The sequence below is a fragment of the Triticum aestivum genome, chromosome 7B, assembly GCF_018294505.1.
Source record: "Triticum aestivum cultivar Chinese Spring chromosome 7B, IWGSC CS RefSeq v2.1, whole genome shotgun sequence".
Taxonomy (NCBI): domain Eukaryota; kingdom Viridiplantae; phylum Streptophyta; class Magnoliopsida; order Poales; family Poaceae; genus Triticum; species Triticum aestivum.
The window spans coordinates 129,362,605-129,389,464 of NC_057813.1; the positions used below are offsets into that span (position 1 = coordinate 129,362,605).

General features: G+C 42.3%; 1 protein-coding gene across 2 annotated transcripts; it reads left to right on the forward strand.

Moving 5' to 3' along the window:
* Positions 1–218: 218 nt before the first annotated feature.
* LOC123155940 (uncharacterized) lies at positions 219–24,886 on the forward strand. Of its 2 annotated transcripts, none has more exons than XM_044574089.1 (36): positions 219–493; positions 4,076–4,189; positions 4,268–4,329; positions 6,718–6,923; positions 6,997–7,719; positions 7,808–8,010; positions 8,425–8,624; positions 8,705–8,769; positions 8,849–9,678; positions 9,820–9,917; positions 10,026–10,211; positions 10,705–10,885; positions 11,034–11,198; positions 11,277–11,320; positions 11,557–11,613; positions 11,755–11,851; positions 11,959–12,131; positions 12,208–12,421; positions 12,589–12,714; positions 12,798–12,887; positions 15,560–15,676; positions 15,775–15,855; positions 15,942–16,049; positions 16,198–16,367; positions 16,504–16,582; positions 16,665–16,739; positions 18,118–18,215; positions 18,299–18,406; positions 18,514–18,571; positions 18,655–18,876; positions 18,961–21,127; positions 21,218–22,381; positions 22,508–22,573; positions 22,646–22,711; positions 22,794–23,573; positions 23,676–24,886. In XM_044574089.1, exons 2-36 carry the CDS (start codon positions 4,085–4,087, stop codon positions 24,638–24,640), a joined length of 10,149 nt encoding a protein of 3,382 aa, XP_044430024.1. In that variant the 5' UTR covers positions 219–493; positions 4,076–4,084; the 3' UTR covers positions 24,641–24,886. The 2 variants fall into 2 exon arrangements, with proteins under 2 accessions (XP_044430024.1, XP_044430025.1); XM_044574090.1 differs by having other exon boundaries at positions 22,511–22,573.
* Positions 24,887–26,860: the final 1,974 nt, after the last annotated feature.

The window sequence follows — 26,860 nt, forward strand, 5'->3', positions numbered from 1 at the left end:
ATATTTGTCTCGTTCGCCGAATTTAACACAAAAAAATGTTCAATTTTTTTTAAAACAGCCGCTTGAGGCCGAACCTCAGGGCATCGGCTGGGAACCGGATCGTCCCAGACCGATTTTAGCGCCGGTTCGTCCACAGACAGCGATTTTTCGAGCCGCTTGGGGGGGCCAACGGCTGGAGATTTTCTAAATACTGGTAAACCCCCCTCCCCTCTCCCCCAACCCACCACACACACAAGACAGCGGCCAGAGAAGAGGAACTGAAAAGAAAAAACGGGGAAGAAAAAGGAGGCAAGCAGTGCACAGGTCTAGTGGAAAATGGCGGAGGCGGCGTGCTCGACCTCGGGCACGTAGCTCACGCGCAGCTCATCGTTCCCCGTCGCGTTCTCCAGAGACCCCGCGCCGCCGCCGGCGACCACCAGCTCCCCCGTGCGGCGGCTCCGCGTCTCCACCCGTCTCGTTCTCCCGCTAGGGTTTCCCCCGATCCCCAATCACTGTAAGCCGCGGAGACTTGTCTCGCTAGTTTCCTTCTGGTTCAAGCTCACGGGAGCGTGCGTGTGGTCCCCGAGTGGGTGGATTTGGGGGTCGCGGTCTCGGATCTTGAGCGATCAGTGTAGCTCTGTTCTCAGCTAGGGTTAGTTCGTAGAAGCATAAGTTGGGAACTGGGATTCGTGGAGCCTTATGTGATTTGGGTCAGCGAGCTGCTTCTGTAGCGAGAACTTATAAGCTCTGAGCGCGCCATGTGGAGTAATTGGCCTATTCTGTGCAATAATCTCATCTTTAAACATTTCGTCTTTTTCCCGGTTCCGATAGGGATTTTTTGGGTGTGACTTGGGTTTATTCCTTGTGTGCATTGCCTAGTTATGACCTGATTGGTTAGCTTTTGGTTGCACTTAATTGGTCTGTGAATTGTGTTATAGGTTGGGATGTCTTGTTAGTGAAGCTTGATCAGTATCACGCATCTGATTGCTTTTCTCAAAGAGTGGCACTATTTTTGTAGACCAAATGAGTGGCGCTATTTCGTTGTTATTCACAGAATTTGTAGCATGTGGAGTGGTCCCACGCTATCATGAAGCAAGAAATACCATTTTTTAACTTTAGCTCAGCATATAGTGATATCTCTGCTACTTTCTTCAGAGCAGCTTGAATGCATGCCATTGTGATGCCTGCTATTAATTTATATAGCATTACATGTATAGCAACTTTTTTGGAAGTTCTGTTATTGGTAGCTATGTAACTATAGAGTATGCCTGTTTGCAATTTACTAAACCTGCTGCTCTGCATTAACAGTTTGCGTCTACAAAGATTAGCTCTGAAATTCATGCTGCTGTATCTGTACTCTCTTTCGAATTGGATCCATAATATTTTTCATTCCAAATTTTGAAGACAAAATCTCTAAAACCCTCTGTAAGCATCCATTATTTCTCAGACTAAAAATAGGAGGGGCATGGCAGCGATCCCCATAATCTGAAAACAAAGGAGTATGATCAGAAACCTCCCTAGCAAAGGCTTGCAACATAGACAAAGGACAATGTTCCTCCCATTTAGGGCAGAAGAATACTCTATCTAGTTTTCCAAAGGTAGCATCCTCCAAATTATTTACCCACATGAAATTTCTCCCAATTTAAGGCTTCTCTCTCAACTCGTCGTGTTAAAAATGATGTATTAAACACAAAACTCTAGTGATCAGTATCATTGGATTTGTTTTTTTCACAGCTCTTTCCAATTATGTTAAAATCCCCACCTACTAAACATGGTAGAGGATTATCATGATATATTCTAGCCAACTCATCTAGGAAGTTAGCTTTTCCTTCCAAGTGCGCATTACCATAAACAGTAATGAGATCCGAATTAAATTTGGCAATCTTATCAAAAAGTAATATTCTAATAAAGTACTCTCCCCTCTCCACTTGGATAATATCGAACACATTTTTACTAATACCCACTAAAATCCCACTGGACCTCCACCTAGGATGATTTCAATGCCACTATTTTTTTTCTACCACTCAAAGAGTGTAGTTCATTGTTAGAAAAAAATGTTTTGTGGTTTCCAAAAGACCAAAAAATCCAATCTATGATCAATTATCATTTCCCTAACATATCTCTTTTGGAGATCTTGTCCCAAACCTCTAACAATTCAATCCAAAAGACATCTCACGTTACAACTTGGATGGACCTCAGGCATGAGTCCGGGAGAAGGTTTCGAGGAGTCGCATCACAAGCCTGCGACCATCCACCCCATCCCACCAAGCCTTCCTAACGCAAGACTCCGTGCTTTGTCAAGACGACGAAACCTATTATTAAAATATTGTTGTATTTGTTTTTGTCCATGTACGTATGCACCCAAGCTAACTATACTTAAAACCGAGTTATGAAGAATACCTCTAGTTGGAAGTTGTTTTCATAACAACAAGCCTACAATTACACCTTGTTATATTTCGTTGAGATGGTCCTAGATTTATGAAAAGGAATTTGATCCTGAATTTTTCGTTTCCACGTCAAAAGTGTATGTGTCACCTTGAATTGGAATCGTGATTCCACACCGATTCCAACATTTGCTTTTCGAGAACAAGACTCCGACCCAGTTTTTCTTTCGTTCGATTCTCCTAGAATCTTGAGAATCGGGAAAAGAACTTGGCCTCCGATTGTTTAGGGATAACACACCATGGCCCTGGCCCTGGCCCCAACGAAGCTGAAAGCCCAGCCCACTGGGTACCCACGGCCCTCGGCCCTCACCCATTTCCACTAGCTAAATACTGGTAAACCCCCCTCCCTTCTCCCCCACCCCACCACACACACAAGACAGCGGCCAGAGAAGAGGAACTGAAAAGAAAATAAAGGGGAAGAAAAAGGAGGCAAGCAGTGCACAGATCTAGTGGAAAATGGCGGAGGCGGCGTGCTCGACCTCGGGCACGTAGCTCACGTGCAGCTCATCGTTCCCCGTCGCGCTCTCCAGAGACCCCGCGCCGCCGCCGGTGACCACCAGCTTCCCCGTGCGGCGGCTCCGCGTCTCCACCCGTCTCGTTCTCCATCTAGGGTTTCCCCCGATCCCCAATCACTGTAAGCTGCGAAGACTTGTCTCGCTAGTTTCCTTCTGGTTCAAGCTCACAGGAGCATGCGCGTGGTCCCCGAGTGGGTGGATTTTGGGGTTGGGGTCTCGGATCTTGCGCGATCAGTGTAGCTCTGTTCCCAGCTAGGGTTAATTCATAGAAGCATAAGTTGGGAACTGGAATTCGTGGAGCCTTATGTGATTTGGGTCAGCGAGCTGCTTCTGTAGCGAGAACTTATAAGCTCTGAGCGCGCCATGTGGAGTAATTGGCCTATTCTGTGCAATAATCTCATCTTTAAACATTTCTTCTTTTTCCCGGTTCCGATGGGGATTTTTTGGGTGTGACTTGGGTTTATTCCTTGTGCATTGCCTAGTCATGACCTGATTGGTTAGCTTTTGGTTGCACTTAATTGGTCTGTGAATTGTGTTATAGGGTGGGATGTCTTGTTAGTGAAGCTTGATTAGTATCACACATCTGATTGCTTTTCTCAAAGAGTGGCACTATTTTTTTAGACCAAATGAGTGGCGCTATTTCGTTGTTATTCACATAATTTGTAGGATGTGGAGCGGTCCCATGCTATCATGAAGCAAGAAATACCATTTTTTAACTTTAGCTCAGCATATAGTGATATCTCTGCTACTTTCTCCAGAGCAGCTTGAATGCATGCCATTGTGATCCCTGCTATTAATTTACATAGCATACATGTGGTGAACATGCAAATTCTATAGCAACTTTTTTGGAAGTTCTGTTATTGGTAGCTATGTAACTGTAGAGTATGCCTGTTTGCAATTTACTAAACCTGCTGCTCTGCATTAACAGTTTGCGTCTACAAAAATTAGCTCTGAAATTCATGCTGCTGTATCTGTACTCAATGTACTGTATTTGATTATCGAAATCTATAACGTTTGTTTTCCTACATTAACTACTGGCGTACTGGTTTGCCTCTTATAACTTATAATTTATAAATGTTAGTTGGATTACGGTTTATTTATCTTCTTTTTGATTGATCTTATTTTGATGGCAAGCAGAGTTTGCGAATGGCTTCATCACAGCATGTTGAAGTGGAGGCTGCGAAGCTACTTCAAAAACTCATTCTGGAATCAAAGGATGAGCCCGCTAAATTAGCAACAAAACTTTACGTGGTATGCAGCGCAACCGATATACAGGACATGAAAAGCCTTAACTCAACCATAACCTTGTTTCTTTGTTCAATGTTCTAGATATGTCAACATATGAAGTTAAGTGGAAAAGAGCAGTCTCTTCCCTATCAGGTCATATCTAGGTAAATATTTCTTTTGTTCTTGGCTATCTTTTCAGAAGTTTTTTTTGCCATCAATTTTACTTTAAATATTAGTCAAATATTCTGTTAGAAAAACACCACTCCCTCCGATCCATATTAATTGATGCTGGTTTAGTTGTATTAACTTTGTACTAAACCAGTGTCAACTAATTTGGATTGGGGGGAGTAGTTAAAGTTCTACCTTGTGTCTTACACATGCTATCTTGTTATTCTTGACTTTCAGATTTGATAATTGTTGATGTGTTGTTCTTATGTTCGAAAGTTCTGCTTATTTAATTATAATTATGCCATCATCAAACTAGATTTCACACATCAGTTAGTACTTATTGTCAATTGTGGAATAGTATACAAGGAGGGGGCCTAACCATCTAAATGCTGTTGCAGCGAGGTTGTAGCTTGGTACTCTCCCTAGGTACTAAATGTTGCTCCAACTAGTTTAGGTGAAGAAAATAGGAATAAGCAGAAAGACCAGAGGCCCCTGGACACAGGCTCAATGAGGGAGACAGGAGGATATTGAAGCTCAGTGATGGACACTTTCCTCATCTATGTAGTGAACTGTTAATACACACTTACACAGTAGTATGATATCCACAACCCCAAAATGCATGGGCAAATTGGAGTTCAACATCCTCCCTCTGAGCAGCCTTTCTCATGGAGATGGAGATTGAGGAGGGAGAGAAGTCGTTGGAGGATGGCAAGAGGGAGTGGCAGAGAAGTGCAAGTAGAAGTAAGATGGGAGTAGCGAGCTGTCATTTGGAGGCTTACCACTGATAATATTTTTCTTTTGGTTGACATGTTAGCCTGTAGTAATAGATCTCGATTCTTGAAATCCTCTATCCTTGATGGAAGTAGCGAGCTTTTAAAGACTATTTGATTGTGTTTGGCTGGGCTGTGGATTTTCTGAAAGCAGATGCAAGAGATGTGCCATGGGAAAGCTGCTGTGGACTGTGTGTTGTGAGAAAGCTGTGAAGCCATTTGGCAAACTAGCTGTCTGAAATGCGGCTGCGGGAATAAATGTCTGAAATACCCTTAAAAGCCGAGACATTGGATACATACTGTTTAATGGTAAAAACATCATTACAGGTTGACCTAGTTCGTAAATATAGCTATTCAACCAGTTACCTAGTTAATTATTTCATGGAGTTTTTGTTTTATTGCATATTAACGAAAATGCATATAGCTCTACATATCACAAAATAGATGCACTAGTGCCATACAAAATTTACATATCAACAGACACATTAATCTGGTTCCAGTGGGGCATAGGCTACTACTGCCATACAACATAAACATATCACCAAAAAATGCAATGGTCGTACATCTCCAGTGGGGCAAATCTGGAGAAAGGAACGACATGTACATGGGCGAGGGAAGCGGCAGTAGCACACCTCGAATGGGGGATGTAGCAGAGGAGGTCAGGCACCCATGGTCGGCGGCGGCCTTGCTCGTCTGAGTAACCTTGGGCACTGGTGGAGGTAGATGAGGGGGTGGGGGTGGAGCGGGGAAGAGGAGGCCAATTGACCGAGGTGGATGAAGGAATGGAAGCATCCACCGGCGGTCTTGCGGCGGCGTGCCGTCAGCGACATGGGAGCGAGCTGGTGACCAGCAGCTGGCCGGCGGTGCTAATGAACCCTAGAATCGCCAGAGGTGGGGGACGAGAAAAGGGCCTTGCTCGATGGGCTTGGTAGAGTTGTCTCTGGTGGACGTACCGGCTGGATTATTTTGGCGGCAAAGGTGAGTAATTTGATCTCAAGTGGATGTAGGTTCGGGCAGCCATGCAGCCAAAGCCAGAAAAGCACCTCTTCGGCCGCTTTCACCCGTACATGTGTTTTGCGATGGCTTTCAAGGGAACCGCGTTCGCTCATTTTGCCGTTTGGTTGTGATTTCAGCTGTGAAGGAGAGAAATCCACAGCGAAAGCCAAACCGAACGCAGCCTTTGCCTTGGACAATTTAAGAGTGTAGAACCTTGAGCGCACCTTTTGTCTGGAATCAATCATCAGTGTTGTCAACTGAAGCTGTCGTTTTCCATAAATTTGGGGTTGTTTATGCACCAAAAGAATTAAGTATCTTTTGTTTGTTAGAGCTTATACTCCATTATGATATTGAGTGCGCTATGGTTTATACTCTATAGTAGGTGGTGCCAGATGATTTACCAGATGTACTGTTTGCAATGTGTAGTATAAGTATAGTAATACAAATAATCCAGTTTGGTTAGGTCTACTTCACCTGATTGTTTGTAATTTCAAATGAAAGGATTCTGCGTATGTCAGAAAGTTCTATTTTTGTCTACTTCCAATTTTTCTCTAGCTTGACTTCTCTCCTCTTTCTAGTTTCTAAGATGCCCGTAACATCCGCAATTTTTGTCTGCAGGGCCATGGAGACTGTTGTAAGTCAACATGGAATTGATATGGATGCATTGCGATCATCACGAGTTCCATTTGCCGGCGGTCCACAAGCAGTAGATTCTAGTGGCCTTATGTCTAAGGACAAGGAGGTCATTGGTGGTCAGTCTTCCATGGTTGGAAGTGATGCATCCCAGAGCAGCGGTCAAGCTGCATTATGGCATTTGCCACCAGGTAACCAACCAACTTGAAAAGGAAACTGCAGCCACTGTTTTGGAGATGTGATATGATTTTTTTATATTATTAGGTTCGGCAGATATGGCAAGGCCTGGGGTGTATATTCCAGGCAGGGTTCCAGCAGGACAAAATAGGGGTGATGTCACAGGATCTGATATTCATCAAGGCTCCATGTCGCAAAAGAGTGGCCGGTCCTCTGGAGTCGAAAGCCCTGCAAGTCTGCAAATGGAGGACACTAGATCTATGAATTCACATGATTCTTTGAAGTCCGATGAAAAAACAAGCAAGAAAGCTTCCTCTTCCAAGAGAAAAAGGATGGACTCAAAAGCAGCAGGGGATATGCAATCTGAAGAAAATTCAAAATCAGATGGTATCTCAAGTGGACAAAATATTAGAAAAAGGAAACAGGTTGGCAAAGCTGGTGCACAAGGTCAGCCCTCCAGGGGAGCTGAGCCTGAGCAATCACATATACTGCAAGGTGCTACTGCTCAGGTGCCACCCTTACCTGGTGGTGCATCATTTTTCAGGGCTCACCAGGAAGGTCCACCAGCTTCTGCTGGGAGGACTATTGACAATACTAAACCATCAAACCCGTTCGCAATGTCACAAGTTTCAAATTTTGCTGAAGGGCTGGCTTCTGGTAGTATCCCCACTGAGTTGCAGAAAAGTATACTGGGAGGAACAAATATGTTTAACACTGGTTTTGGCTGGAATCAAAGTTCACAAGGTTCAGCTATTAAGAATACTCAAGGTTCTGTTGCCAACTTAATGCGGCCAGGAGTTAATGTTGAAGGTACTTCCATTAAAAAATAATGACATAACAGCATATTTAAAGACTTGAATTACAAATATTTACCTTAATGAGCTTGCTTACACTGCAGGGAAAATTAATGTAGGGTCACAAGGAGCTTTTAACCCTACTCCCACATCGCAGATGGATTTCCCCAAAATCCCTCCTTACATGTCTTCTTCCTTTGGAGGTGGCTCACAGTTTCTGGACAAGGGCAAGGACTCGGCTTCTGGCAATACCGGCACTGAACTTCATTCTGCTGCTAAAGTTGGAGTTAACATGGGGATTGTGCATGTAAGGCCTGTAGTTTAATCCTTAAACGGGGTGTTAACATGCTATTTCGGCTACAGTTTGGCCCTTCTGAAAAACCTTTTAATTGAAAAGCTAATATTTTTTGCTGTGTTCGCCAATGGTAACTTGTTACGGGAATGCCTAGTAGTAATGGTATAATGCAGGGTATTCATTTGCATAAGATTGTAATCGAGCTTCGAACACAAGTGTATTATTGCATGCCAGTTTCGTGTATGTCTATTTGCGTGCCTTGATAGACTTTCTGCCAGGTTTTAGGTTGATCAACCGATAAATAAGCTGTTTCTGCCTGCAAGATTAAGAATTTTGTTGTCTGGTCATTTAATGATATGTTAATTGATTTTTGTATCTCAAGTAGAGGTGCTTTATTTGATGCATCCATGTAATACGACTTTGCAGGGCAGTCCAATTCAAGAAAGGCAAAATATTACCAGAGCACCACAGAGGGCCGAATCATCTTTGCAAGAAGCCAGATTGTCTTCGCTCCCGAATAGAAATGTTGGGCCATATCAAACGTCTCACATCTCTCCAAACACACCTTTCAAAGAACAACAGTTAAAGCAGCTCCGAGCACAGTGCTTAGTATTTCTTGCATTCAGGTACATGCTTAGAGCACTGTAGGATGATTGGTATCCGAAGTTCATCTCTGTTGTACTAATTTAGCTACTCTTTCTTGTAGAAATAATATGCAGCCCAGAAAGGTGCACCTTGAAATTGCCTTAGGTGGAGGCCCCACTGCAGAGGGTAAGAACTAAGAACAGAAAACATTGTGTGAGTTGACAGGGTTTCTGTACTCATGATGAGCTTATAATTTTATAAACAGGTGGCGGCGCAGGTCAGGGAGGTAATGAGAGCAGAGTGGCTGATGGTTCTGTAAGGGAAAACGGAAACAGTCAGGAAAACTCTGCTATTTTCGGCAGCCAAAGTGATATGTCTAGACTCCCGTCCACATCCGCAGGCAGCATTGCAGAGGCTGATTCTTCACTGAAGGACTCGGAAATTAAGAAGAAGATCAATATAGCTGAACATGAGAAGTCATCGATGGAAATAGAAAATATCCAGCAAGCTGTTATGCAGGGAACTGGTTCAAGTTCTGAAATGCGCTCCCAAGAAATAGCATCCCCTGTGCCATCTGGACCACAGCAGTCATACTTTCAGGGAGATAAAAGAAGAAATGCCCCTGAGACCTACAGGACGGATGCAGAAAATTTGAACAGGAATTTAAGTTTCGGAGGCCAGGGACCATCTTCTTTGGGTGGTAATAGACAACATCCAAATTTTGAAGCTGGTGTCTTGACCAAAGATCGATTACAGGATGAAGCATCTAAAGAATCATATCCACCTTCGAGGCTTCATCACATGCCTATCGATGGTTACAACTCCAATTTACCAGGAAAGGATCTAACTCCAGATACAGATAGAAATGAGGTTGAACATTGTACCCAGATGGGGGAGATGTCTGATCGATCAGCTGATGAAGGAGATGACGATCTATTTGAGCATGATGATTTTGCATCAACTCCTCCAAAATACACAATGACTGAAAAATGGATCATGGATTATCAAAAGAGAAAATATGGAGAAAATGAAAAGAAGGTATTAGAGCAGCAGAGCGCACATAAAAGGATGTCAGCATCCTATCAGAAGTTAAAGGTCTCTCTCTGCGAGTTCCTGTTTCATATGTGTACATATTTATGAGTTTTTGCGAGTTCCTGTTTCATATGTTCAGTTTTTCCTCACTGTAGCAGCTGTAATTGTTGGTTGCAAAATTTTAAGTTCTTGTTCATCCTACAGGAAAGTGTTAGTTCATCTGAAGATCTTACTGCAAAGACAAAGAGTGTCATTGAATTGAAAAAGCTTCAACTTCTCTCACTTCAACGTCGTGTGCGCAGGTTTGCTTGCCATTGGAGATCATCAGTCTTCAGTTTCTCTCCTTGTGCTTACCACATGTTTCTATGGCTGTAACTTCCCTATTCTAATTTCTTGCTTATATTTGGCAGTGAATTCTTGTCAGACTTTTTCAAGCCTAATACAGCTGATTTGGAGCGTGTAAAAGCAGTAAAGAAACACCGGCATGGACGCCGTGTGAAACAGCTTGAAAAAATTGAACAGAAAATGAAGGAGGAAAGGCAAAAAAGAATACGCGAGAGGCAAAAAGAGTTCTTTGCTGATATAGAGTCTCACAGGTTGGATGACTATATTTGATTCTTCATTCTGACCCCTTTAGTATGGAGATGTTATTTAAATTTTTTCTTACACAGTATTCTCAAGTATTTGTGGCATCTATGCTCTGTTTGTACAGTACTGATGATTTGGGGTCTATTTGCCAATGCAGTGACTATCAAGCTTTACTTTCATTTTGGTATTGTGTATAGGCTAATATCATCTGCATTAGAGCCACAACAAAAGCAGTTTACATTATTCTTGCAGCTAAATAAAATCCATGGTGGAGCACAGCAAAAACAAGCTGGCCCTTAAATAATCAAACATAAGTAAGCTAAGCTGAAATAAGTAAATGGTGGTTTCTTAAGTAAATATATTGCTAAAAGAACTGGATCGGAATAGCTGATTCAACCTAGTCAGTAGTCACCTTTGTAAACGCTGTCTGTCTGTGTTTACACCCCATCAACATTTTACCCATGTCATTTGGTAATAATGCCTTGCCTTTGTAACTTGCAGAGAGAGACTGGAGGATAGTTTCAAGGCTAAAAGAGAGCGTCTAAAGGGTTTCAATCGATATATAAAAGAGTTCCACAAGAGGAAAGAGCGAATTCATCGGGAGAAGCTGGATAGGATCCAGCGGGAGAAAATTAACTTGCTTAAGAACAATGATGTCGAAGGGTATCTTAGGATGGTCCAGGTGAGTCTTATTTGCTTTGTTTCTCATCATGTTCTTCTATATTAGCTTAACCCTTCACACGTCAAAAAAAGAAAAGCTTAACCCTTCATTTTAGTTTCTCAATATTTATTGGACGAAGTCACATCTGCTAAGTGTTGCTGCTTTGCAGGATGCAAAATCTGACCGTGTTAAGCAACTACTACGGGAGACTGAGAAATATCTACAGAAACTTGGGGCCAAATTACGAGGTGACAGCTCAATGGACGGCCGTTCTTATGTTTCTGGTAAGGGCGTCACTGCAAACGATGTTGAAGACGAGAGCTACCAGCCGCAGGTTTTATTATCTCTTTGTTTTAGTCAACGTCTAGGTGCATTTTTGTTGAATATTTACTTAATTTTGTTCTCCTTCCAGAATTATCTTGAGAGCAACGAGAAGTACTATCAGTTGGCCCACAGGTACTACATGGATTAAATAGACTTTCATGCTTCATTTAGTAAATCCTTATCAATGTCTGCCTAGCATAAATTATGTACTACCTAACTTTCTAATCCTCCATCTTCTTCATACTTTTTTTTGAACTTTACCATCTTATTCATACTTCTTTGCCACTGAACTTTCTAATTCTTTTTTTTAGATTACTGAACTTACTAATTCTGCTTTGTATTCATACACATTTGTTTATTTTTTCTAGTGTGAAGGAGATTGTAAATGACCAGCCTACTTATCTTAATGGTGGGAAATTGCGGGAGTAAGTTGTGCTGCTATTTTCCCTGCTTTTACCTTCTCATTTTAAGTGTATTTTTGACATTATTGTTACTGACTTGTCCTGCTACAATCTGTTTAACCATCCAGTACACATTTCCTTGATCTATTACTTGCTGTATTACAGGTACCAGATGAACGGTTTGCGTTGGCTGGTTTCATTGTACAATAATAATTTGAATGGAATTTTAGCTGACGAGATGGGGCTTGGTAAAACAGTTCAAGTAAGATCCAGTACAACGCCATCTCAGCATTTATTGTTCGGCTTGTATGTTATCTGATCTAAACAAGTGTCTGAATTCTGCTTACACTGCCCTTGCTACTTTGTCAGGTAATCTCTTTGTTGTGCTACCTTATGGAAACAAAAAATGACCGGGGCCCATTTCTTGTGGTTGTACCATCCTCTGTTCTTTCTGGATGGGTATCTGAACTCAACTTCTGGGCACCTAGTATAAATAAAATTGCTTATTTTGGTCCTCCAGAAGAAAGGCGCAGACTGTTCAAGTAAATTCTGAATTTATAGTTCGATACTTTATCACAGTTCATGTGAACATTTTATTAACCAAGCTAATTTTTTCAGAGAGATGATTGTTCAACAGAAGTTCAATGTCCTTTTGACAACATATGAGTACTTGATGAACAAACATGATAGGCCAAAACTAAGCAAAATACAGTGGCACTATATAATAATCGATGAAGGGCACCGTATAAAGAATGCGTCTTGTAAGCTCAATGCTGATCTGAAGCTTTATCGGAGTTCTCATCGGCTATTGCTGACAGGAACACCTTTGCAGGTTCTAAAGCTTGCACTTATACTTTCACACTTGATCCTGTATTTGTTGCTTTTCAAGGAATGCATGAACGGCTTGCTCATATATTTATTTAATGGTCTTGGGTCTCTGTATGAAGTATTCTATTATGCATATATTTCAAGTTGCTAACTTCTCGTAACTTCTTGAAGAATAATCTTGAGGAGCTGTGGGCACTTTTGAACTTTCTGTTGCCCAATATATTTAACTCATCCGAAGATTTCTCTCAGTGGTTTAACAAACCATTTGAAAGCAATGGTGATAACTCAGCTGATGAGGTAAAGCTGCCGTTTTTCATGATACAACATTGTTTTCTTGGAAGGAAACTGTGTTTGACTCCAATCATCTTCTTTCTTAAAAGGCCTTACTTTCAGAGGAGGAAAACTTGCTGATCATAAACCGTCTTCACCAAGTTCTTCGGCCCTTTGTACTCCGAAGACTTAAGCATAAGGTATTGATTTTATTCGCTATCTTTATGCTTGTGTTGAAATCACTGGCACTGTAGGAATTCACCATGCAATTTATTTGAAATTCCAAGTTCCAACAGGAGATCTATGCTATGCTTAGCTATTCAACCTCATTATCTCAAACTGAGGGAGTTCCAGCCTTCCAGAATTGCATCCACTGATCACATCGGCAGAACCCTTGCTTCTAACCGAAACCTAGTCATAGTAGGGAGACAGATAAGAAAATAATTGCTTGATGTCTTTATTGATGTGAGGGCCTAGCCTTATATAGCTGGCTACATAGATATATGGAAATAAACTAACAATCTTGGAAGCTTAACTAGTTATTTAAAAGAAATCTAATAACCAGTAACCAACTAGAGGTGAAATTTGTTACGTATTTGCTTAAGGCAGAGCAGGGGGTTAGACTTGAGGCATTGGCTGTATGCCTGACCCCACTTGTCACACATTATAAGCTCATATTATATGAGTAGTACACATGTTCCTTAAATATGTGTGACCTATCAGGAGTTACTCACAGCATGTAATTCGGCTTTCAGTATGTCAGCTGATTCAGTAGACATTGCTTGATGTTCCTTACTTCTTTTTCCATTTGAAGTCTTTATATGTTGCATTTGTTCGGATGATTCATATTTTTGTATTGTACGAATGCTGAGCTGGGCATTGCAGTGGTGAAGAGCTAAATATTGTCCATAACTAGGTTCAACAGCACAACGCAACACAATATAGCAACGTCAAACTGGTTCTTTTTAGCTTTGTTGCTCTACATGATCTGTAATTTAAAAATTCCATGGACAAGATTTCTCTATGTGCTTGTACACATCCATCTAGCTGCCTGAATGCCAAAAAATGTTGCTTATTCTGTTTCTCAATATATGCCACTTTGGCATATCAGTACAAGCACGGTCACACTTTTCAAGTTTGACCACCAACATATTAAAAACATCTAGATTTTCACATCAGAAAAACACTCGTAGCTCTTCCACTAGAGTTGCTCTACAAATTGTAGATACTTTTATGAATGTGGATTTTCTCAACTAGTTGCCGCTGTACCCTACTCTAGCATCCATCGCGAAAAGTTTTAAAGAGATGGGAATTTCGTAGATGTACAGTTTTGCTATAATATGTGCAGCTGATAAATGAATGACCATTTGTGTATTGTGCAAAAAATTAAAAGATGAGTGTCTAGTATAGCAACTATATGTGCACACATGGTCACACTCACCCTTAAAGCATATGTGCGAGTATTTTGCATATCTATGACTTTTTTTTGCTTTTTGATAAAGAATTACGTGCTTTCCACCTTCACATTTTTGTGAAATGCATAAGATATAATTTTGCCAACTACTATACAAACATATACTCCCTCCGTCCGAAAATACTTGTCATCAAAATGGACAAAAAGGGATGCATCTAGAACTAAAATACATCTAGATATATCCCCTTTTATTCATTTTGATGACAAGTATTTCCGGACGGAGGGAGTAATCATTAAGACCATGAACAGGAAAGCATCTTTCATTTATAAACGGTGAGTGCTCCATATTTCTTAGTTTATGATTACTAGTAAAAGGTACTAACTCTGTTCCTAAATGTAAGACGTTTTTAGAACTGCAAAAACATCTTACATTTATGAACAGAGGGTAGAGTATACGATTCGAACAGAAATCATGGTATTTGGCAATGTTCAAAAAATCATTAACTGGTAGCTGCTTGGTCGGCTGGCGATAAGGGATTTATAGGTGAATCGGCCAGTTTAATGGCAAATATATCAGTTAATTGGCCTATAAGTCAATTAATCGGCTACTCGGTGACCCACTGAGTAGGGATTAATTGGCCAGTTAACTGATTTACCGGCCGATATTCTGACAATACTTAATTATGATAATTTTCGACCATGTGGTGTAGACGTGCAACTTTGTTTTTTAGAGGTTGGTGAACCAATCTTGCAACCGGTTCATTGATTTTTAAAATTTGATATTTGAAGCAAATTTGTTACTCCAAAAGTCAAAATTTTGAATATGAAAACTGACTTTTTTGTGATAAAATTTTCACAAAAGAATAACCGAAAGTATTGAAATTATGCCTGATAATTTCAAATAGTCAAGAAAACTCGATCAAACTACATATTAATTGGTTCTTATGCTAATGACCAGCTGAAAAATTGGTTTTGGCAGGAGCACTGTAGATGGTGTGTAAATCAAGTTCAAAACTGCTGTTTACAAGTACTCCCTCCGTAAAGAAATAAAGAGCGTTTAGATCACTAGATCTAAATGCTCTTATATTTATTTACAGAGGGAGTAGTAGAGATTATGATTACTTTAAGTTGCAACTTAGTTAAAAAGCAACTCATATGTCCATGCCCCCTTTTCTCTTGGTTTTGAATTGATTTTTGTTTAGACTTTAGAACCGTTGATGTCGAATAAATTTGAAAGAAGCACCAATCATTGGAGCTCCAACCATTTGTACTTCTTTCAAACTTACTCAACATCAACGGTTCTAAAGTCTAAACAAAAAGCTACTATTGTGATGCTGTGTGGGAAACTAGCTCGTCAGGTTGGGGACTTGATATTGTTTCCCAATTGTTTCTCGTCTTTGTTTGTATCTAGATCATCTGGATGGTGCAATAGTTTCAATTGTGTTTTACTGTCTTCAGGTTGAAAGTGAATTGCCAGGGAAGATTGAAAGACTTGTAAGATGCGAGGCATCAGCTTATCAGAAACTTCTGATGACAAGGGTGGAAGACAACCTTGGTGGAATTGGAGCAGTTAAGGTGCGTAGCGTGTGACTGTTCGAGTTGTTTATTTTAATGTTTCACTTGTCAGATATTTCACAGGTTCTTATTTGTAATATGTGTCTTAAATTTTTTAGGTCCGCTCGGTGCACAATTCTGTCATGGAATTGAGGAACATATGCAACCATCCATACCTTAGCCAGCTTCATGTTGAGGAGGTAGAGCATGATTCTGCCCTGTCGCCACATTCTGGCTATTTTTGTTTCCTCTTGGGCATTACCAGCCATATGGATTTTCTATGCAGATTGAGGGTCATCTACCTAGGCACTACCTGCCATCTATTGTGAGGCTGTGTGGGAAACTTGAGATGTTGGACAGATTGCTACCCAAACTCAAAGCTACTGGCCATAGGGTAAGTGGATTTTATTGGTAGTGTGGTAGGTTTGTAAAGGCCTCCTACTCGTATGTCGCATGAATTGTATTTTCTTGAACAAGTCACACATCAAACTTGCATTATCTGAGTTGAAGTTGTCGTTCGTTCCTTGTTCCTTGGCATGCAGGTTCTACTTTTTTCTACAATGACAAGATTGCTTGATGTGATGGAGGATTATCTGGTATGGAAAAAGTATCAGTACCTTCGGTTAGATGGACACACTTCTGGGCATGAGAGAGGAGCACTTATTGATAGATTTAATGATCCTGATTCTCCAGCTTTCATTTTTCTGCTAAGGTAAAATATTGGTTCAGTATATTGTGCTGTAGGAGGTATTATATAAATAGAACATAGTGAACTCATGAATCCTTATCGGCCAATTTGATTAATTAATATTTGATATCTAAGGCCTACTTCACCCCTATTTCTGTAGTATCCGAGCAGGAGGCGTTGGTGTCAATCTTCAAGCAGCTGATACTGTCATCATATTTGATACTGATTGGAATCCTCAGGTAGCTAAAGTTCCTTCAGTGTTGTCACTCTATGTTGTAAGATTTGTTTTACATAAATATATCTTTTCCTTGATTATTTCAGGTTGACTTGCAAGCACAGGCTAGAGCCCACAGAATTGGTCAAAAGAAGGAGGTTCTTGTTTTACGTTTAGAAACTGTAAGTGCACACTGACAGTTCGCTTATCACCTGGAGTAAATATGTAGAAACCAAAATGAACAAGGAACATTTGTTTGCTAACAAGGAAATGGTAGTTAACAAATAGAACAAGTCGCCAGTTGAGTCCTTTGTGTTGCATAGGGTTTGTTTGAGCATCTTAGATCAATAGTTAGATATGTGGCTTATGTGGTATTCTAAATGAAGAACTGGTCCAGATTTACTCAATGCCACTCCACCATGGGGATGTGCCCCCATGCATGAACAGCACCCTGCTTGCACTTTCTTCCTCACTTCATGTAAAAGGGTTAATTCGGAGGTGCAATGTTTTGACTCATCATGCATTATATGCTACTATGCCCACACTGGAATCTGGATTCCAAACCCACTAAGGTCACCACTCTAAACAGGCTGGATGTTGGAGCCTAGATACATATCTGTACGTCACAGTATTGTCTTTATTGGTGATGATAAAGTCATCCTAGTATTGTTTTTATCTAAATTTGAGTAATTTTCACGACTGCAACAACAAAGCCTTTATAATTTTCACGACTACGTATAAAGAATTAAGAACCAGCACCATTGCTCGCACAAGTTTCTGGAACACTCATTAATAAACTGTAAGGCTGTAGCTGTCTAATTTTGTCATATAACTCACATTTTTCTTGAAAGCTTCTCAATTATATACCTGAAAGTGTCCTTTGTTTTATGTCATTTTGTGTATTTAGGTATTTTGTTGGTATTTAATATTGCTTGTTTTCAGATTTATTCAAGAAATTAGTGATGTGCCTGGTCTATCTTCATTGTATTATAGCTTGGGTTTTCCTCTCTTTGCGCCAATTTGTGGCTGTTGTGTTGCTGCGCTGCTTTGGAACCTAGCTATAGGGATCTTTACTGTTTTCTTGTATATTTTGGTGATATGACTCCAAAAGAAGTTACTTTCAACTGCCTCCCTCGGAGAATTCGCTTCTGAATATCTGTCCATGGAGAATATCACGAGTGTAGTTATTGCTGTGTTTCCAGTCTATTCTTAAATGCTTTGTATCTGTCAATTAGTAGGGGTACGCATGGTCATTTCTCATTAACTCTCAGATTTAGTGCTCTCTTTGTCCGTTCGCTTGATGAAGTAACTATCCATATGTGGAAAAAGTTACTGCACTAGCTACCAGATCGCGACTGCTCTCTACGGAGCCTTTGTCTTCTTGGCTGTTTATTTTTCTAAGCTTGGACAGAACCCACTAGCGATTTATGACACTGCCACAAATATGATAGGAATAAATGCTGCCTGTTATGTTCTAACCAGAACCAATGCATTGTATTACTTCAACTGAAAATTTCAATACGCCTGTTCCTGACTTGGATGTACCTTGTTGAATTTAAGGTCCGAACTGTAGAAGAGCAAGTCAGGGCTTCGGCAGAACATAAATTAGGCGTTGCTAATCAGAGTATAACTGCTGGATTTTTTGACAACAACACAAGGTCAATTCTTCTACTCGGTTAAGATTTTAGCTTTTCTAGCTCTCTTTTTTCCTTTCCTTCATGCTAGGTGGTAACAATTGCAGTGCTGAAGATCGGAGGGAGTATCTTGAGTCACTTCTACGTGAGTGTAAAAAGGAAGAATCAGCTCCAGTGTTAGATGATGATGCTCTGAATAATATTCTTGCCCGCAGGTAAGACTGAGTTTGCTGTTAGTATTATTTAAGCATTGTTTTAACAATCTCTGTCACTCCTGATACTTTATCTAATTGCATGACATATCACTTTTCTCTCCTTGCAGCGAAGATGAGATCGACATATTTGAATCTATTGACAAGCAAAGACTAGATGATGAAATGGTATACTAAATTCCTTTACTTTGTACATGCTTATTTCTGCTAATATTTTGTGCATACCAATTTAATTCTTGTATCCCTTGTAGGCTGTATGGCTAAAGGTTGTTCAGGATGGTTCAGTTAGTGGGCTAGACCCCTCAGTATTGCCACCCCGCCTTGTGTCTGATGATGATCTGAAGCCCTTCTGTCATGCTATGAAGATTTACGAGTCTTCAAATGTAAAAAATGTGAAGGTAAATGTGAGGAAGAAGGGCGAGCTTGGTGGCCTTGATACAAAGCATTACGGAAGGGGAAAACGTGCTCGTGAGGTCAGTTGCATTATCATCTTCTATACGTCTCTCTATTATTGGTTGAAGTATTTGTTTGCTAATTTCATTATATATCCTTTGTAGGTCCGGTCTTATGAGGATCAATGGACCGAAGAAGAATTTGAAAAACTTTGTCAGGCTGAATCTCCTGACTCACCTCAACCTGGTGGTGCATTGAAGGATATAGATATCTCTAAAGAGAGTAAGTTGGAGGTACCTGCAGAAAGTTCAATAGACCCAAAAGAAAGTTCAATAGATCCAGTTGAAGCCAAAACGGTACCAGTCCTGGCTGTTCCAGACTCCTCACCACCAGTCCTGTCTGTTCCAGACTCCTCACCAGCTAAGCGGCGAAGAGGTAGACCTAGAAGGTCAGACGTTTCAGTATCTCCTGTTATGTCCCCAGCAAAAGCTGTCCAACAAGAGGCAGGAACTACACTTGGCAGTTCTGCACCAGCAAGTACCATCGATTCTGCAGCACCAACTGCTACCATCCATTCTACTGGTCCAGATGTTACCACCCATTCTGCTGCACCAGTTGCTGCCATCAAACCAGTTATTGGTACAGAAGTTAAGGCTACTGCTTTTGTTGCTGCTGTACCAACTGCTACCATGAAACCCGAGATTGGTACTGAAGTTACGGACCATGTTGTTTTGGAAGGGTCTATAGCAAAGGAAGTTGGTCCGGCGGTAGAGAGCGGTCATGACCCAGTAGCTGCCAGTGCAGCCCCTCATCCACCAGCTCCTGCTACGTCTAGAGGCAGAAAGACCCAAGCAGTTGAAACCCCTCGCAGACGAGGCCGTAAACCAAAAACTCTTTCCTCATCTAGTGCTGGTGATGTTAATACAAACCCTGTGGTTGCAATTGGTAGTGGACCTGCTTCTGTGGGTTCTCCATACCCTCAAGGGGATATGCCCTCATCACATGCAAGTCTCATGTCAAGATTTCAGAAGGATTTGGTTACAGGTAGGCCTGTTACGTCATTGCCAGAGGGAGTTAAGGGCATCTCCGCCCCTGAAGGTACGACACCTGTTGCCGAAGGTAAACACACTGGAACTGCAATAAGCTTGGACAATGCCAGCTCACTAATGCCAAAGATCATTCACAACGAAAAAGTTGGATTTGTTCAAGCGAGCTCTGAGCAAGTTTTTTCTGCATCAGTACCTACTTTAACTGCCGTCTCAGGTGGAATATTGAAAGCATCACATGTTCTCTTGGCAGATAAGCCTGCAGAGAAGCAAAGTGCTTCACGCCGTCGCAGAAAGAAAGCGCCTGGTGGTGAGGATACTGGAGTAAGTACTAGGCAAAGAGCAGCTATGAAGAAATCTGATGGTATTCCTGGTACCACTGACAATGTTGGCGCGGACATGAGCACAGCTGAGAAGCTAGGAGCAGTGAATGTAAAAGATGGCAGTTCACTTCAAGATACTCCCAAGGAATTACCAAATATAAACTCTCCTCCATATGACAAGTCTGGGTATGACTCTCAACCAAGAACACCAATAGCAGTTCCCATTAGTGAAGCTGCAGCTCCTAGTGGTTCCGGTAATGCCCATGTTGCTTATTCTGATATAACTCCTAGGATACCTACCAATCCTGATGTTCAAGATAAACCAGTAAATCTGCACACAGGAGCACCTCTAGCCGCAGCCTCACAACCTGTTGCAGTGTGTTCTGTGGTCACTACCACACATTCTGAAACGGTTACTGAAAAACCATTGCTAAATCCTGTTAGTGAACTAGCAAATGTCCAGGTCGAACCACCTAGTTCTTCACTTCATAATTCAGGTGAGAACATCAGTACAGTGCCTTCAGAGGTCAATAGTGTCGCTCCCAGTAAGGCATCAGGTAGGAGGAGGAAAGGTCCTGCCTCTGAACCACGCACCAGAAGTAAAGCCGCAACAGCTGCATGTGAACGTCGTGCTCGATTAGCTGGATCAAAGCAGACAAGTGATGCGAGAAAATTAGAAATATCGGCAAGCCCAAGCACGGTGGTTTGTGTTTCTTCAGTTGAGCAACAGGAAACCGCCCTGGCAGAGCCTCTCACTGCTTATGTCTGCGAACCGCAGAAGAATGCTGAGAGTCATGTACGTGGTGGAATGTCTACTCCGATGGGGATACTAGATGCCCCAAAGCAAATTGCTACCCAGTCAATTACAGCATGTACTGAAGAAACAAATAGCAGTTTAAGCACTCAGACTCCTGCACTTCCCATATCCAGAAAAAGTAATCTTTCCATGGGTGACAAGCAAGGTTCTCTCTCTCTCTCTCTCTCTCTGCTGTTATTATTCATTGTTTGGTAGTAACAATGGCTCATGCTGATGCTCATGATGCCTTTTTCAGGTGTTGGAGTTGATACCATACATGGACAAACAAATATGGTTTTGGCTGCAGAACTGGCATCTGCAAATGATGAACATAAGCTGCATGAAGTACATGATAAGACTGCTGATGGTAATATACTCCAACACAGTGCGGCGCATGACACACTCCAGGATAAAACTGATAGCATTGCTGGTTTGAACCTAGCTTCTCGTCATAGAATTAGTGATTTGGAAATGGAAAAGGATGATTCTAATACAGTGATGTTACCAGACTGCCAAACCCCTTTTGATGCCTCAGTTAAGGATAGTAAGGATACTCTTGCCCCCACAGAAGCTGATGTCAGTGATCTGCAAAATGAGGCTGCTGCTATTGATGTGACTAGTCCTAAGCAAGATACTATGGTAGTTGAAGCACTGCACACTAATTCTGGAGGTTCTGCTAGTCATCTGCCTGCTGCTTTACGATCAACGGGCTCAAACCAGCATGCAGAAGGGAAAGGAAGTTCAAAGAACAGTGGCTCTAAATTTTTTGCATCTGGGAAGAAAACAGAGGAAATGGAAGGAACTTTGGATAAGAATACGGATCACAATCTTATTCAGGCAAATGCCAATATAGCTTTAGGAAGACATTCTCCTTCAGATGACAAAAGAGAGGACAGTTGTGCCCATGTAGTTGATGGTGGCCTGTCGGGAAGCAAACAAACTCTTCCTGAAGTCGTTTCTGCAGTAAACACTGATGGCTCTGAGGAAGCACTCAATGCTTCATCTACCCATTCGAATAAAGATGCCACCTTGGTTTGTGAAGTAACAAAGGATCCTGAGAGCCATGTATCAGTGTCTGTACTGGCCTCTGCTGCTATGAACGCTGGTGATGACTGTGCGGAAGTTCACAATGTTCCATCCACCCATTCTGAAAGAGGGGGCAGCATGGTAGAAGTTGATGCGTCTAGAGATGATGCTACCTCTATTTGTGAAGTACGCAAGGATCCTGAGAGTAATGTATCTGGTGAGTTGTCGATGCCAGTAGGGTTAGCGGAGCTCGAGTTAGAACTGCCAAACCAATCCAAATCTTCTAGCCAGTCTAGCGCAGTAAAGGCTGATGAAACAAAGGCCAGTATCAACATTCAGACTACTTCATTGGTAGAATCAGGAGAACAAAAATCACCCAGAAATGGTGCACATGGTACTCCCTATCTCTATCCCCTCTTTCCCCCTCCCTCTCTCACCAACCATGATCCTGTACACATTCCCCGGTGTATGCTGATTGTTATTCTTATCCAGCTAGTGTATCTTTTTTATGTTTTGCCAGAAGAGATGGAGTTGGCTGGGCCTAAGATTGAGTGCACAATACAAATGCTGAGTCCTGATGATAAGAGTATGCTCTGTTATTACTTTCTGTTGTAGTAGAGACGGGCCAGGGGGCTCATGCACATCTGCACCTTTTCAGGTTCTGAGGCTCATAGTTTGGCACAACGCGAGATGGTTTCGGGTGCAGAACAAGCATCTATGAAAGGTATAATCTGGTTTTAAATTTCTGAATTAATTAACGCATGGTCAATAGTTACTCATGGGTAGTTTATCTAACATATGTACAGATGATAGAGAAAACAAGATGGTTGATGTTATATTTTTGTCTGGTGGGGAACAAGAAACACAGCGAGCTGATGTAGACTTGCCCACTAGTCCAAGATATGCAGATTGTGAGGGTGAAAAGGACCATTCCCCTAAAACTATTTTGGCAGGCAGCCAATCTTTTTGTGAAGCCTCAGATAAGGACGTTGCCCCAGTGAAAGATGATCACACTGATCCGCAAAGTGAAGTTAATGTTGTTGATATGAATGGTACCAACCAAGACTCAGCTGAAACCGAAGCTATGCAGATTGATGGTGTCTCCAAAGGATCTTCAAGTGATTTGCCTGCTGCTTTACGATCGACCAATTCAAATCAGCCGGCAGAACAAGATGGATTAGAGAATAGTCCCTCTATATCTGCTTGTCCGAAAGAAAATGAGAAATTGGAAGAAACTTCTGATGAAATTGGTGGTGGCAATTCCAATCGTAGTCGGACTGATGGTGATTCTCATATTATGAATCTAGTTGGTTATTCGGAAGACTCAGATGAGGACGATTCTATCCAGGTAGCTGATGTTGGTGATGTGGGATGTAAAGAAACTACTCATGATGACATCTCAGCTGTCGCTAGAGGAGCAGAACCAGGAGATGGACCCTGCACAGAGCCTACTTGTGAAACTGCTGTTCATGTGCCTGAAGCTATTTCTGAGGATGGTCATGGCACAACGGCCCTTGGCAGTGTCCAAGTGTCTACGACGGAAATAAAGGATTTGGAGAGTGGAAGATGTCTAGAACATGGAACAGGTATTTCTTTATCTGCTTGCAATGTTCATCAAAGCCCACTGAACAAAGAACTTAGTTATGCTATTTCAGTAATTCCTGACCCTGTTGAGCATGATGGCACAGGAACCCCTGTGGTTCTTCAGGAGGGAACTGCTGTCGCTACAGAACCAGAAGCAAAGAAAGAGGTCGACGAACCTACTCAAAATGAAGATGTTGAGCCGGCTGCCATAAAGCCAGAGGCAGTGGAGCATGCTGGTACAGAAGCTGATCCAAGTAAAGAAGCATCTATACCTCCACAAGAGGAAACCGCTGCTGTAGCCTTGGTTACAGGACCGGAACAAAATGAAGAAGCAGATGCACCTACTCAAGTCGAACCCGTTGCCATAGTGCCAGATTCCATGGAGCATGCTAGTACCCAAGTTGATCAAAGTATAGAAACAGCTGTGCGTCTCCCAGACGAAACTTCTGTTATACCTGGTACGGAACCAGAAGAGAAGAAAGTAGAGGCATCCCCCCAAGAGGATAATGTTGGAGCAGTTGCCGCAGAGCCAGAACCTGCTGGAACCCAGGAAAATGCAGAAGTTTCTACTCAGCCTAGTCCTATGGAGATAGAGTTGGCTCAGGAAACAGCTATGCTGGGAGAAGCTGAAACCAGGCAGCAACTGCCACTTCCGTCTGCCGAGGGCGTGATAGCCGAGGCTAGTGAACCTCCAAGCACAGAGGTGACTGCTATGAAGGAACCAGAGTTGCTGAGCACTGAACCAGCACCCGATGGTGAAAACGCGAAGCTTGGAGAAGCCGAAGCTGAACAGCTGTCGCAGCAACCTTCATCCTGCGAGGCTATGGCAGTCACAGGAGAGCTTCCTAGCACAGCGGGAGCGAAAACGGATGGAACTTCAGACGTGGTGGCGTCTCCTGCTGTCGTGGGAGAGGAGGTGCTCAACACTGAAACTGCACCTGATGGTAAAAATCCAAGGCCGAGCGAGGCTGATACGGCGCAGTCCCCACCTTTGCCGGAGGAGGGCAAGGCCGTGGCAGCTACTGAGCCTGCCAACCTTGAGGAGGCGGAGGCTAATGATGGAAAGTAGTTAGCGTGCAAGGATGGAAGCAGATGTTGCGTTGAAGAACCTTTGCCGTTAGATCAGACAGAGCATGCTTGGGATCAAGAGAGAGGATCTAGGGGCTGTTGAAACTGAGAAGTACCGTAGATTTTATGCAAATGTTGTATGTAAAACATAATTAAGAAACCTGTTGTATTCGAAGGAGTGGAGTTGTTGGTACATAAGTTATAACTACCTAGTCGCTTTGCAATACTAGTACCTTGTTGCACCTGATGCATTTGGTTGAGATCCTCTAGGGCAGTACTACTGCCGATGACACGTCGGGTCTGCACCCTGATGCAGCAGCTGCAGTGCCAAAACGGCGTGGTTTTACGCTGTTTTGCCTGCCATCAGCAGCTGTTGAAAGGTCAGCCTGAACGCCATCGAGACCTATGCAATGCAAGGTGCTGGACGACGCTCCATCCAGCCCCTTGCCGGATCAGACGGTTATCTGCCCTTCCGCTGTAGATTTACCGTTGCCCCTGCGCCCCCCGTTGGCTTCCGACACTGAGTTCTGTCTAATGTTGGATTTTGGCTTTTCTTTTTCTGAGAAAACTTTCAGTGTATTCATCTTTAACCATGGTAGTACAACGAGCATCAGAAATAATAAAAGTTACATCCAGATTTATAGACTGTCTAGCGACGAGTACAAGTACTAAAGCAAGCCGAAGGCATGCCGCCGTTGTTGCCCATCGCCAAAGTCAGTCAAAACTTATTATAGTAGACAGTCAAAAAGTCGTCGTGCTAAGGCCCATAGGACCAGCGCAATAGAATAATAACCACCGGCGATGAATAATAGGGTAGAGGATGATCTAACCTGAAGACACACGAATATGGATGAATTATGACTAAATCCGAGCAAACCCACCAAAAACAGATCCGTCGGAGACACATCTTCACACACCCACCGACAAATGCTAGACATACCGCCAGGACGAGGGCTACGCAGGGAGAGCTTTATTCCATTCTTGTCTTCCTGAGCATATACAAACTCTAAGAAAACTCGAAGAAACATCTAAAAACGAAGCCCTCCCGTCAACAAGGACCGGGATCCACCGCATCACCACGTCCCTAAAGCCACCGGAGACGAGGTGGACCGGCGCCGGTGGGAGGCAGATCAACCCTAGGCTCAGCTGCGCTAGGGACTTCTACCATGGACTTTGTATGGATCTAAGAAATTCGAGAGCGATGTAGCAGAAATCGCACGCTGTTTGGTTTGGACTACTGATGGTCAAATCAAGCTGACCTTTGCCTTTGCATTCATCCCGATGTCCACCAGCTTCGTGAGCCCTAATTAAGCTCAGCATTTTATGTTTACTGGGAAGTTCAGTCCTAATCAACTGCGCACTTTGGCGTTCATAGTTGGATCAAACTGACCTTTACCTTCTGCACTTGCGGTTGATTGACAGAGGTTTCACACCAACAACAACCAATCTGCACTGTGTTATCTGTCTATTCTGCTCTACCAGTTACTTGCAATGGGGTAAATAAAATACGATATCCATAAAATACACACGCTTCCGAATCATTCACCACCCCCACGCGAACGTGAGAAATAAACATCGCCACGTGATGCACGGTTTTGTTTACCCCAGGCAAGTCGTAGCAATGATACGACAAGGGACCCGTGCGCGGTTGTCTCCGAGCGCCAGGTCGGACTGAAATTGTGACATAAAGAACATGCGGTGTCGTCGTTGAAGGACCGAAAGACATATCGCCTAGAAATTGGCCCATCTTTACTGTTCACATGATGCTTGTTGTTCTTATGTGTAAGTAGTCCATAGTTCTTGGGATATAGACGAACCTTGGTATGTGTAGGATCTCAAATGTATAATGTGGATACGAGATCACCTGTTGAATGCTTAGTTTGATAACTTCGTGAATGTTGTGAAGGGGCCCCACTCAGCATTTCTGCCTTTATAGGCCATGAAATACATCACTGTCAGTTTGGAAAACAACACTCCTGCAGGTGCATCAAGCTCCGGAAATGCTGCTGGGAATAGGAGTATCTGGGATGTTATATGGAAACTGAATATGCCAGAGAGAATTAAGATTTTCGGATGGCGCATTGCAACGAACACTTTGGCTACAAAACAAAATAAATTCAGACATACTATTGCTCATGATAGTGTGTGCGAAATCTGTGGAAATGGGGATGAAGATGAATACCATGCTGTTATTTCGTGCACAAAAAGCAAGGAACTGAGA

Coding starts and splice junctions, on each gene's coding strand:
- LOC123155940 (XM_044574089.1), top strand. CDS start 4,085: ATGGCTTCATCACAGCATGTTGAAGTGGAGGCTGCGAAGCTACTTCAA. Junction 8,625..8,704: donor TTAGTATTTCTTGCATTCAG/GTACATGCTTAG, acceptor TCTTTCTTGTAG/AAATAATATGCAGCCCAGAA. Junction 9,679..9,819: donor CATCCTATCAGAAGTTAAAG/GTCTCTCTCTGC, acceptor TTCATCCTACAG/GAAAGTGTTAGTTCATCTGA.